The sequence below is a fragment of the Coniophora puteana genome, assembly GCF_000271625.1.
Source record: "Coniophora puteana RWD-64-598 SS2 unplaced genomic scaffold CONPUscaffold_2, whole genome shotgun sequence".
Classification (NCBI taxonomy): domain Eukaryota; kingdom Fungi; phylum Basidiomycota; class Agaricomycetes; order Boletales; family Coniophoraceae; genus Coniophora; species Coniophora puteana.
The window spans coordinates 2400981-2413515 of NW_006913054.1; the positions used below are offsets into that span (position 1 = coordinate 2400981).

The following is a 12535-nucleotide window of genomic DNA, read 5'->3' on the forward strand; positions in this document are numbered from 1 at the left end:
CGGGATGCTATGTCTATTGTTACGAGGCGGTCTATCACAGTTCGGCGGCGGAAGACATGGATATATGAGCCGCATGTGCTAGCGTGTATTGTTTAGAAGGGCTTGTCGCAGGCGGGGGTCTTGTCCTCGTAATAGCTGCCGATCTACGGGTACACAATAAGACGTGAAAAGACACGGAAGACGCGACTGGTCAGCGCATGCGGCTTTAAGATACAGAGCGGAGGTGCTCACCAGAGGCAGGTTAACGAGCAGGCCGTTCTTCACAACAGGCGTCACAGAGAGAAGCTACACATTCGTCAGCTCTTCCGGCGTGTGCAAAATAACCGAATGTACCACTCACGAAGACGGCGGCGGTACCAGCGCCGAAACCCCAGATACCAAGACTTGGTCCCCAACGCTTGCCGAACTTTTTTTGGTGGACCTAGGTTAGAGCAACCTAGGCAAAGATAAACTGAGGAACTTACGTTGACCAAGGGGGCGTAAGGAGGGGGACGCGAGTAGCTGAGACGGGCCATGGATGCGATGTGTTTTCGTGCAGGGATGCGTTGCTCGCCGTCAGGCGTTTCGACTTCTGCCTCAGTGCGATGCGGCTCGGGAAAGTGCGGAAGGGTTGGTCCAAACCAGGAAGGCGTCGGGTGTAAACCGCGCCTCCTTCATCCGGCCCGCACATCTCCGCGCACGCACGTGCAAGAAGGTTTATCTCTTACATCATCAGAGATCTAGATCTCCGGGAAAGGAAGCTCTTCTTCCCGAACTCTCAAGATCATGCGTAAGGTTTGTTGCCAGATCTCTCCGAGATTCGCGTCGCAGCTTCGACGGCCCCGATGAGAACATAAAGCTAATTAGTCTATCCATCTTTCCTTTCCTGGCCTTCGTATCATCTCCGCCCTTTGTTCACCAGCCAGGTGCATGTAGTATGCGCTGTTGACTCGCGGCTATGTTTGTCAGGGCAGGATCTACACCAGAACCCGCTTCGCAACGAGAACGAGCTCATATGTCTATTTCAGAACGTCGGTGAAAGTCACTCGCCGGCATTCAATTTGCCAGAAGCTTGTCATCCAATCACGGGGCCATTACCGTGTGCTATAGGCGTCAACTCGTGCGCGCGCACCAATACTTCGCGGCATCACCATCGAGCAACTGTTGAATGTACCCCAAAGCAACCCCAAAGTACTCCGAGTTCTGCACGTTCAGAAGGCACACAGACCTGGACTAGTGCCACGGCTGGACGCACTTAACTTTATCCAGCGCGCGGGCATTGTTTCCTCATGCCGCGCCTCCTTCCTCGTACGTCTGCATTACTGCCTTTTTGATGAAAACCCACCTCTCTGGGCTCTGATATGTGACGCGCCATGCGGTAGTTATAACGGTGGGTTTCGTCGTTTACGCACTCACATGTCAATACAGGCATCACAGAGGCCGCCGAATGATTTGGTTTGCAGGTCTCGTAAGGCTATGTGCCCGGTCTTTGTGGTTTCCTGGCGCTCACGGCGGCAATTTGACTCAGAATAGTCCGGCAATGAATCGTAGCCTTGAATCGAGACGGCAAAACAGCGCGATCCCGCGACCCACTCTATATGCCGTACAGAACATGCGTGTGGTGGAAATCGAGAGGTTGGTTACTCACATAGCCATCTTCTTCTGCATCCACCAATGGAACACCCTCGACTGACACAGGGTCGTAACAGGGTGGAAGCTCTGCGTGAGCTGCGGGCTCGGAATCGCACTTTCCCTGTTTCTCGGAGGGAATCAAACCGATACACACCACTTTTGTCATTTACACGTTTTCACAACTCCCCGCAAGCCTGACACGTACGGACACATGATGGGTCCGAGTCGGACTGACGAAACTTCGACCCCAAAGCATGAAACGCCCCACTATATCACAGCATATTACCCGTCGAGCCTGCGCGATAGCCCCAAGCTCATGATGCACTTCCCGGGAAGCTCCCAAAGCATCTGACGAGGTCAAGAAGCTGATCGGACCCACTGCGGCGCACCGAGACGCATCTCCCCGCGTCACTCCGGTGGCTGGAAGCATCGTGCGCTGCCGTGAACCAATGGGAGACGTGGAGCGGGCCGTTCAGGTTCGCAGCTAAACCAATAGGACAAAGACGGGCTCGCCGGAGCCTCCTTAAGCGCGCTGTATATATGTAGCTTCGCTCTACGTGCTTGCTTCTAGTTCTCGATTGTCAAGAGAGAAGGTTCAATGAAGATAGTGGCGAACACGGGTTTTTACACGGTCTCTGCTGATAGGGGCCCACACGTACGTGCTCTTACAATATCACCTGTACAAAAGGAAGCAATTCCGAAATGCAGAGCTACTAAAACCTGAGCCGATTCTATGGCCTATAGGATTTACTTGCTCTCGTCACGGCAGGAAGGTGGTCCATCTTGACATGCTTGACAGCAGTTTGACAGCCTCTTTACTTGAAAATCGCCCGCATGCTTCACGGGAGTACCGCACTAGGTGTATGAAGACGGAGGTACGGACCCGATTTCGATCCGCAAGGAGCTAGGTAGGCCAGCTCGAACAGAGTGTCAGAGATAGCGTCAGAGATACCCCGAACTACGTTTGTCAAGTGATCACAACACGCTTTAGGCCACGAACTTGGTTTAGTCTCCGTGTCGAGGAAACAGGTGCGTACATATTGGGCACGATTTTAATTGGCTGAGCATAATGGCTGGTTCACTCAAGGTTTGCTCGTAGGGGCCGAGCTTTGATCTGCGTTGGATCTTCCCGTGAATCCTCGAGCTCGTGACGTAAAGATGTGCTTCTCCGATGTCGCTGATCGTGACAACTGTATGTAAAGCCGGCGGCGAACTCGAACAACTTCCTTTGAACTCGATCACTTTATGACAAGGGAATATCTTTCCCGCTTTTTGTTCGAAGCCTTCCTTTGTGCTCCGCGCAGATATATAAAATCCAACAGACCGATTGAATCGCAAGTGCAGAAATGGTCCAAGGAGAGCGCGGCGATGTGATCCCAAGAAGACGCCGTACGGGAAGGTACTCTTAAACCCGAGGTCACAAGAATCGAGCGCCATCGAACTCGAGATTAGGCCTCGACGGCCTCGACGTCCTTGGATCACCATAAGGTTTTCGATCCAACCGCGCGAAAACTACAGGTAGCCAGCGTACACACAGAGCTAGCGTCTCACCATAATGTATGCATTTGTATGAAAGCTGGTGAGTAATTACTGTATTCCTGCTGGCGAATCATCTGCAGGGATAAGCCAAGGATGGAAATGACTTGCACGATATCATTAACAATTGGAGTGGAATAACCTACGACACATATGGACCAACATATTGAAAGTTGCCATCTGCACTCTGTTGCGGCAAAATCCGAGATCGTCCAATCCCTCGGAGTCGTAGTACTATAGTTCGAGTCGAGGTCAGGTTTCAAGTTCGGATATGAACTATGAAAGCCCATAAGGGCTGGCATCAGAATCCGATACCGGTGCCATGCCCAAACGATCAACGACGGGACAATAAGAGACAGGCTTTCCCCAAGGCTTTCCCCCTAGATCATTGTCTGAGTTTTGAACACGGGACAAACCCTGCTAACGTCCATACGGATTGATCATCAGACCACACAGTACACTCCGCTCCATTTTGTCCTACGTACGAGAAATCAATGTATTAAAGATAGCCACAAACTCCAAGTGGCCCCAAGTTTAGCACTCCATTTCCCTGCACTGCCAGCAGTACCCATGCGTTCACATTTCAACTAGAGACCCACGCCACCCCGGATGGCGTCGAGGAGGATGTCGCTGTAGTCTCCTGCAGCGTCAAAGATGGAGAAACCTTTCAGACCCGCCGAGTTGATATAGTCGCCCTTGGCCTTGAACGACTGTGCATTGTCATACGAAATGAGGATTTCGTTCGTCGGGTCGTACACGAACGGCTGTATTTTTGGGAGGGTAACTCGAATGAGCCTTTGCCATGTCCCGGTACAAAACAATCAAAGGAGCGCACCGTTTGTGAGCAATTGTCAAAGATGCTCAAGAGGCCACTTGCAACGCTCCCATCGTCGTTCAGGAACTTCGCCTCCATCATGCCCTCGAACTCGTATGTGCCGTCACTCGGACTGGTGCTGCCGAATGCCATGCCCGGCGCCGTACCGTCGAACGAGCCGTACAGCTGGATGCTATCGCCCGCGCTCGATCCCGTCACCTGCTCGCGGGTCGCCTTGTAGCCGTACCCGTACGCGGGCACGCCCAACACGAGCTGCGACGCGGGGAAGCCGGCCTCGGTCCACGTCTCCACCGCCATCTTCGCGGACTTGCCCTGCTGGCCGGAGGGCGCGCACGAGGAGTCGAGAGGCGCGTTGGGGCCGAAAACCTTGGTGTATTCGGGGCCGTACACGTCGTAGTTCATGATCTCTGCGAGGTACACTGGCGTCAACTTCGAACTTCACCAGATAAATGTATAAATAGGTGGTGAATATGACGCACCCACGTAGTCAAAGACTTTGGCAAAGCCAGACATGTCGGCCATGGGGTCGCCGTTGGCATCGACGAACGGTCGGTCGCCAACGGCTGCTGAAAGGGTGATGTCGCTCGCACCGTCCTGCTGACGGAGGACCTGGAGGAACTTAAGGAAGTTGGCACTGTCCTGCGGCGACTCCGTGTTACCGTCCGCGCCCTGCTGCTCGGGGAACTCCCAACTATACCCGTCTTCAGTCATACGGTTTACGAGTAATAAGGAAGAGTAAATCGCTCACTCAAAGTCAATGCCATCGAGGTCATACTGCTTGACGAGCGCCATGATGTTCTGTGCGAACTGCGCGCGTCCGCTGTCTGTCGAGCAGTCCTGCGAGAAATACTTGGAGCCGCCGTATCCGCCGACAGTGAGAATCGCTTTAACGTTGTTCTCGTGCGCCGCCGAGACAAATTTCGGGAGGAGGTCCTTGTCCGAGTCGGATATCGTGACCTCCCCGTTGTTGGCGGTCAGCCTGTACCGGTTTGCACAGACGTACAGTATGTGGTTAGTCAATGACGAATGAAGTGCGCAGCTGCCAGCATGATGACGCACACAGAAAAGTAGTTCATCGTCGTGTACTTGCTCCACGAAACTTTGTCAACCCCGAACTGGTCGCTGTAGTAGTTCGGATACCACGCTATTGCGACGGAGCCGTCTCTTTTGGCGGGTGCACCAAGTGCTGCACCAGCAGCAGAGAGCAAGAATATGAGAGGAAAGGCACGCATTTGAGACACAGGAAGGAAACGAATGAACAAAGGTTCGAGAAAGAGCGGGTCGACAATTGCGAGAGTGGAGATGCCAAAAAGCAGAGGAGTTCAAAGCACAGTTGTTGTCTTCGACATCCATGCCAAGGGCCTATTTGTAACTGGGCGAATGCGGTCCCGGAGAGTAAAGTTCCGTCTTGAAGCTACAGTTGCAGATCGTCAGAGAGCAACGAAGTGATTGCACCGCTCTGGCTCCTCGGGTGCGATTTAATTGACACGTCCAAGCATGACGACTGACCGGGGAGGTAGGCGCAGGATTCCCATATCCGGCATCCCGAGGCATCTGGTGCAAGGCCAAGGAGGACACGGCATGTGCTGGCTTAGAGTGTGCATTACGGTCAAAACGCTGTACACACAATGCTGGAGGCAGCTTACCGTAGCGACGATCGGATAGGGGATGTAATATACCATGACCCGGCGACTGGTTCGGATGATCGGTTCCTGGGTAGTGCTGCATGTTGAGAGCTTATACCCGCTGGCAGATACTGTCTAAAGCTGTTATGATTGGCGTACTTGCTGTACATACACCTACAGAAGGCTGAGATCAGCTTCCGACAAGGGTAGTGTGGCCAAAATGAATGAAGACTGCCGCCTTTCGCACGGCTCGACCACACGGCAGCAACCGCGACGGTCCTCAAGGCGAAGATCAGTGCAGTCGCAGATAATCTGCTGGGTTTCGACATTGGCATACAACTTTGATACTACGTCCGATATTAGAGCTAAAGTAAATTAACCTAAAACAAAGCAGCACTCAGCATCATAATAAACGGCAGACAAGCAACTGCCAGCAAAGGATGCACACCTCGAGAAACCCCACCACCGCTGCTACTCTCCGTACTCCCCTCGCCCGAACTCGACAACGTCACATTCTGCGTCTGCACCCCGCTCTCCCCAAAGATCGCCACCACCGTATCCCCCGCGATCGTACACAACCCAGGCCAAAACGCCGGCGGCCGCGCAACACTCGTCTTCTCCCCCCACGTCGCACCCCCATCCCCGCTCGCAAGCATCTTCACCGTCTCATTCGCCGTCCCCGGCGTCCCCGTATCCTCGTTCGTCATAAACACCGCAACAAGCGCGCCACCCACATTCGCCACCTGCGGCGACTGCGCATTGAGCCCGTTCGAGGGCCGGTACACCGTCCCGCGCGGGCCCCACGTCGCCCCGTCGTCCGTCGACACGCTCCGCTCGACCACGAAGCTCCCGTTCGGCGCGCCCGACTCGAAGATCGCGAGCAGGTGCGCGGACGTGGCCGTGCTCGCGTTGGACGAGGCCACGCCGAGCGGCGCGATGCCGACCATGCCGTCGCGCGCGGCGGAGCAGTCCGCGCCGATGGCGACGGTGGGCGCGGACCACGATGCGCCGTGGTCGGAGGAGGAGGAGAGGATGAGGTCTTGGTCCGTCGCGTTGTTCTCGCGCGAGTAGTAGATCTGCACGGCGCCCGACGTGGTCAGGCGGAGGAACGGCTCCCAGAGGCCGTTGTCTACGAATAGCGAGTGAGGTCATTCATACATTGCATCACGGAAAGAAAACCAGGGAATAACACGCACTGTACGGACTCGGCTTCGCCGCCTGCTCAGCCGCCTGACACAAAAACGACCACGTCTGCCCCCCATCGTCCGACCCACAGACCGTGATCCGATAATACGTATAATTGTTCGTGCCGTTCCTGTCGTGGTTGCGGAACGACGCGAGCACGCGCCCGCCGGGCAGCTGCAGCAGAAACGCGTTGTCGATGTCGTGCTGCTGCGTCGCGCCTGTCGCGATCACCCCACGCGCGGCCCACGACGCGCCGCCGTCCGCGCTGGCCAGCGCCTGCACCGTGTTGTTGCCGTTGCCGGTGAACGTCGCGGAGCCCAGCAGCGAGCCGTCGAGATCCGTCGTCGCGCGGCCGTAGCTGGTGGCGTTGGCCATGCTCACGGGGCTGCCCACGAGCTGCGGATCGGCGGCCACGCGCCGCTGGAGAGACGGAGGAGATGAGGCGCCGCTGGCGCTAGCCAGGCCGGACGCGGCGATGGCGGTGATTGTGAATGAGAGAAAACGTAAAGGACATGCGAGCTTCATGACAGACAGCAAGAATTGGACGATGGATGGAATGGAAGGATGCCAGACTTCGTAACATTTTATACAGACAGACAGCTATTAGGTCAGAGCGAGGCAATGAATGATATGCACAGATGAGACACGTTGCGACGTTCATAAATAGAGACGTGGGGTCCTTCAGCGCCTGTGACAGATAAAAGAAGCCCGAGATGACGACATGAGCAGCTTGGCCAGTGCACTTTGTTAACCTTGGGCGTTGGAGATTGCTGATCGTCGCAAAGTCCTTCAGCGCCCCATGGCAAAAGAGGCCAGTGAAACATAGCAATTCCTGTTGATATGTTTTTCTTTCCATTCTGTTGCGACCGCCCGGATCCACAAGAAGTAACAATGACGTCCTAGGCGCAAACTCTTGGCCACTTTGAGTTGACATTGAGCCTAAAGAACGGAAGCAAATTGAGATGTGTTCAATGAACACCGAGACGTGCCGAGCAGCCACGAGACCTTGAAGCTTGAAGCTTGAAGCCCGAATCTCCGTCAACGCAAGGCGCCCGCGTCAGACATCAGCGTCACCTGTCTCCTGTGTCCATAGCCCGAAGATTAACCATCATCACCACCAGATCTCAGCGCTGCCCTCACCCCCCCTGCACCTCCCCCGCCTCAGCATCCCCAACGCACGGCCCACGCCCCTCCGCGCGCATATCGAGCTCGCGCCACATATTACACGTGCGCCCCTCGTTCTGCAACGCCGCAGTGCAGCACCACCAATACCGCTGCGCCTGCCCTCGTTCTTGCTCGTGCTCGTGTTCGTGCGCTTGTTGCACCTCGTCGCCATCCGCTCCCGCCCCCGCCCCTGTCGTAGTGCTAGAACCAGAGCTCCCACCAACACCACCACCGACACCACCGCCACCACCACCAGCACCACCGCTCCCGCCCACCGCGCCCGGCCGCCCCTTCATATCCGCGCGCAGCACAGCAGGCACGCCGCACGCGCACCGGGGGATGCTGGCGGGCCGGAAATCGGGGCGGTAGAACCGGAAGGTGATGTTGATTCTGCTCGTCGTCGCGTCGATCGGCGGCGGTCCTGCCTCCCCTGCCCCCGCCGCTATACCCGAGTCGGGGGTGTGTGTGGCGGAAGGTGAGGGTTTTTCCCGAGTCTGAGTCTGACGGTGAGCGTGCTGGGGCTGGGGCTGGGGCTGGGGCTGGGGCTGGGGCTGGGGGAGTGGCACGTGGAACGCGTCGATCGTGCGTTGGGGCGGGATGGAGTGTTTGAATGTCTCTTGCGACGGTGGATGCATGATGGTTAGCTGTGTATGTCAGTCCATAGGTGTGAGTCTTTATCTGGCAGCTGGGAGAGGCGCTGACCGAATTATGCGTTAGAGGGATGTTGAACGTCCGTGCGGAGCGGGAGTCGCGTTCGTGCGTCGGGATGACCTCTCGCAGTCGAAAAAGACGCGTCACGCCTGCACACCGCCACATATTAAGGGGTTGTAACGACTCAATATCAGAACTACAGACGAGCAGACGCCAGGAAACACCATACCGAGACTCAGGGACGCGATAGTAGGATACGGGCCAAGGTACGTCATCTGGTCCGCGTGGGGACCGACGCTCTCCTTGCCGCCCGTGTAGCAGTTCGAGGCAGCGACGTTCGCGCGCCACCGCCAGCCGCGCTCGCCCGCCTCGCCTGTACCGGCCCACTCGAGCGGAAACCGCGGTCGGTTGGCGAACGTGTCGTTGACGACGCGTTCTACGTACGCGCACGCTTCCTCCATCGCGTCGGGGAACACGGCGGGCGGCTCTGTCGCGCGGCCGTTGTACCTGCGAGCCGTGATCGTTCCAACGGAGTCAATGATACTGGAATCGCGGCGACGGGAGAACGGATGACGCACCAGTACTGCGCGGCCTCCTGCCAATCTTCATCTGGATCGACACCGTCCGTCCTGCGCGCAAAAAAGGACGTCCGATGCGGGCTCTCGACGGCTCGGCCGAAAAGCCACCACGTGTTGCGCTGCCACTCGCGCGCGTGGTCGAGCATGGTGTGGAAGAGGCGTGCTGCGAGTTCGGGCGGGAGGACGGAGAGGTGGAGCGTGCACGGCGTGTGCTGCTTCACGAGTGCCGGGGTTCCTAGGGTGAGCGGTGCGAGCCGCGGGACCTTTTGAGGAGATGTCGGCGGAGGACGGAGAATGGAGAGAAGATCGACGGGCTGATGAGGATTGCTGCGCGTGCCAGAAGTGGATGTAGGCGTGGTGGCACGGTGAGCGGAGGCATCAGAGGCGGTGGGGGCCAGCGACTTAACACTGGCAAGAGGTCGAGACCGAGAGATTGGCTTTCGGTTAGACTGTTGGTCCGGAGCTGCACTGGAACAGTGTTGGGAACGTGGATCTGCGTCAGGATTGCTGCGTGGTGCCTTGGATGAGGACGAGCCTGGAGAGTCGAGCCAATCTGCAAGGGAGAGGGGACGTTTTGTTCCACGTTCGGGAGTAGGTGCAGGTGGGTGCTTCTGATCGAGGAGGACAGCTGCAGCCTGAGGGTCGCCATCAGAAGAGATAAGTGCATCTAGAATCGCGTCGGGCTGTGGTGGCTCATGCGCTGAGCTGGAGTCGAGTAGACTGTAGACAATCGCAATGAGGGTGTCCGTGTCTGTCGCGTCAGCCCGCGTGACTGCCATGAATTTCGAGGAAGAGAGCGACAGCAAGGCTAGAGTTTTATACACGTTAACACCCCGCTGAAAGCGCAGGCCTTCCGAACAAAAGGTGGTGTGTTTGGGAACGAGTCTGAGTCATTGGCGTGGTCGAGGACGAAAGGGGAACTCGAAGGAGCCGCGTGTGTTTGCCGAGGATACGCGACCCTGCAGTGGGTCGGGATTCAATATTCAGCAAGATGTACTTGTACCATGTTCCCTGGTAGCTGTGCATGTAAGCTAGAATAATAATCATATCATAATGCACACAGCAAGCCTAAACAGGTGTCCTATTTTCAGTAGTCAGAGTCAGAAAACCTATAAAGTGGAGTGGGGTCGGGTCAGCAGCCAGACGATAACCCGCCCGCCCATTGATAACCTCCCTCTTACCTCACGTCGACCAAGTCATGGGTCGCCAACAGTCTCCTCTCGCACCCTCACCGTGCCTTCCCGCTCCTGGCTCGAGCAACGCTCCGCAACGCTCTCGTGCCTTGTTGCCGAGGTTCTTTGTACGTGATGGGCGCCCGTAACGTCATTGATCTCTGGAATCTCAATTCTCTTCTCCCCCAGGTCGTCTTCACACTCGCTGTCCTTGCCCTGGTCCTCATTAGCACCCACCACATCATCACCAACACCGTTCTCAGCGTCCTCCATTCTCATGGTATCTCTTCCACCTTCACCTACGCCACACACGCAGGCGTAAATCCCTCCCCCTTCGCCCACCTCGCCTCCCACTGCGCCTCTGTCCCACCCATCACCACCACAGAGTTCCTCGCCCGCCAAGACTCCCTCGCTCGCATCCTCCACGAGCAGGGCGCCACCGCGTACGTCGCCGAGGCCGGCCCGGACGCTTTCTTCTTCGCCAACATCTCCCAGGCTTCCTGGCACCTCTCTGAGCGCCCCTTCCTCCTTATCGTCACCCCCGACATCGTCACCTCCGCCTCCGCCGATGCCACCGTGCGCGCCCGCGTCACACTCCTCACCCCCGAATTCGAAGAGACCCGCGCCCGGACACTGCCCGTCCCCGCGCGCGAGCTGCACTACGCCGCCTGGCCCGAGGACGGAAACCCATACACCGCCGCCCTCGGCGTGCTCCGCCACGCTCAGGACGATGATGCCAACAAGGCCACGATCCTCGTCGACGGCAACATGCGCATGTTCGTTGCGGACGGCCTACGCCATGCCGCAGGCGAGGGCGCGCAGGTCGCGCCTGCTACGCCGGAGGTGACCGCGCTGCGCGAGCGCAAGTCGCCGGCCGAGATCGCGCTGCTGCGGTGCGCGAACGAGGCGACGCTGCTCGCTGTGCGCGCGGCGCGCGAGCGGATGCGCATAGGCATGCGGGAGTCCGAGGCGCGTGCGCTCGTCGAGAGCGCGCTGGCGGCTGCGGGGCTCAGGGAGGGGTTCGCGCTCACGTTGTTTGGTGGTGAGTCGATCCTTCTTTCTTACTCTTCGTCTTCGCCCCCTGCTTCTGCTTCTGTCGTTCTTGCTTCATGATCGACGGTGGCGCTGAGAACGTCGGCTGATTCACACCGTTATATCCGCAGAGAACGCTGCGCTCCCGCACGGCTCCGGGACCGACCGCGTGCTCGGCGCGGAGGACTTTGTGCTCGTCGACACGGGCGGAACGCTGCATGGGTACAGCAGCGATGTCACCCGGGTGCGCTATACACACGTTCTCACTGGCCCTTCCCCGATGCTGACGTCCGCACGGCGCGCTTTGCAGACCTTCGCGCTCCCCGATAGCACGATTCCCCAAGCGCATATCGACCTCTGGCACACCGTGCACACCGCACAGAGCATCGCGCTCGCGACCGCGCACGAGGGCCAGGCCACGGGGCGCGTCGATGCCGCCGCGCGCGCGTGGCTCGAGTACAAGGGCTACGCGCGGTACTTTACCCACCGCCTCGGACACGGTAAGCCTCGACCTCCCTCCATGATCCCTCCATGACGTACGGTCCACGATCCACGATCCACGCACGCTCCCCACCACCGACAATGCCAACACTACCACTGACACTGACACTCACCCACCACCCCCAGGCATCGGCATCGAAACACACGAATCGCCCTACCTCGTCGGCGGGAGCACCGACACGCTCCGCGCGGGACACGTGTTCTCCGACGAGCCGGGCGTGTACATCGAGGGGCGCGTCGGCGTGCGCCTCGAGGACTGCTTCTTCGTCTCCGAGCGCGGGTACGCCGTGTACCTCACCGAGGGCGTCGGCGGGCAGGCGGGGGATCCGTGGAGTCCTTGATGTCGCGGTGGGGCGGAGGGGGAGTTGAGAAGGAGGAGGGGATATGTACGTGTGTAGGATGGGCCTGTGTGTATGTAATGATGCTTTTCTTGGATAGCCCGTGTTGTATGTACATTATACCAGATAGCCGTGATACCGATATGATTATGAAGGGGGCTAGAACACCGGCTGCGTTTCTAGCAGCGCTGCGCAGAATACGAGCTCAGTATCTACTCTCTACCGTCCTCGGTATCGGAGCACCTCCACCGTGATACCGACACCATGCACGATGTCAAGTAAACATGGCTATCCCACCATCTCCAGG

At 57.8% G+C, this 12535-nt stretch overlaps 4 protein-coding genes across 4 annotated transcripts; 1 reads left to right on the forward strand and 3 right to left on the reverse strand.

Moving 5' to 3' along the window:
• Positions 1-3: 3 nt before the first annotated feature.
• Positions 4-577, reverse strand: CONPUDRAFT_98444 (uncharacterized protein). The gene is made up of 4 exons (XM_007766719.1): positions 465-577; positions 341-406; positions 232-285; positions 4-143 (listed from the first exon to the last, which is right to left on the reverse strand). Exons 1-4 carry the CDS (start codon positions 513-515, stop codon positions 93-95), a joined length of 222 nt encoding a protein of 73 aa, XP_007764909.1. The 5' UTR covers positions 516-577; the 3' UTR covers positions 4-92.
• A 2992-nt stretch (positions 578-3569) lies between these two features.
• Positions 3570-5368, reverse strand: CONPUDRAFT_98445 (glycoside hydrolase family 18 protein). The gene is made up of 5 exons (XM_007766720.1): positions 5042-5368; positions 4731-4961; positions 4462-4673; positions 3983-4389; positions 3570-3911 (listed from the first exon to the last, which is right to left on the reverse strand). Exons 1-5 carry the CDS (start codon positions 5212-5214, stop codon positions 3735-3737), a joined length of 1200 nt encoding a protein of 399 aa, XP_007764910.1. The 5' UTR covers positions 5215-5368; the 3' UTR covers positions 3570-3734.
• Positions 5369-5926: 558 nt separating this feature from the next.
• CONPUDRAFT_98451 (uncharacterized protein) lies at positions 5927-10081 on the reverse strand. Its single transcript, XM_007766721.1, has 5 exons — positions 9186-10081; positions 8837-9114; positions 8659-8756; positions 6056-8600; positions 5927-5987 (listed from the first exon to the last, which is right to left on the reverse strand). The coding sequence occupies exons 1-4, from the start codon at positions 9962-9964 to the stop codon at positions 7929-7931; spliced, it is 1827 nt and encodes a 608-aa protein (XP_007764911.1). The 5' UTR covers positions 9965-10081; the 3' UTR covers positions 5927-5987; positions 6056-7928.
• A 411-nt stretch (positions 10082-10492) lies between these two features.
• On the forward strand, positions 10493-12369 carry CONPUDRAFT_118260 (Creatinase aminopeptidase; the record flags this gene model as incomplete). Its single annotated transcript, XM_007766722.1, has 4 exons — positions 10493-11399; positions 11521-11633; positions 11700-11889; positions 12017-12369. The coding sequence occupies 4 exons, from the start codon at positions 10493-10495 to the stop codon at positions 12229-12231; spliced, it is 1425 nt and encodes a 474-aa protein (XP_007764912.1). The 3' UTR covers positions 12232-12369.
• Between the last annotated feature and the right edge of the window lie 166 nt (positions 12370-12535).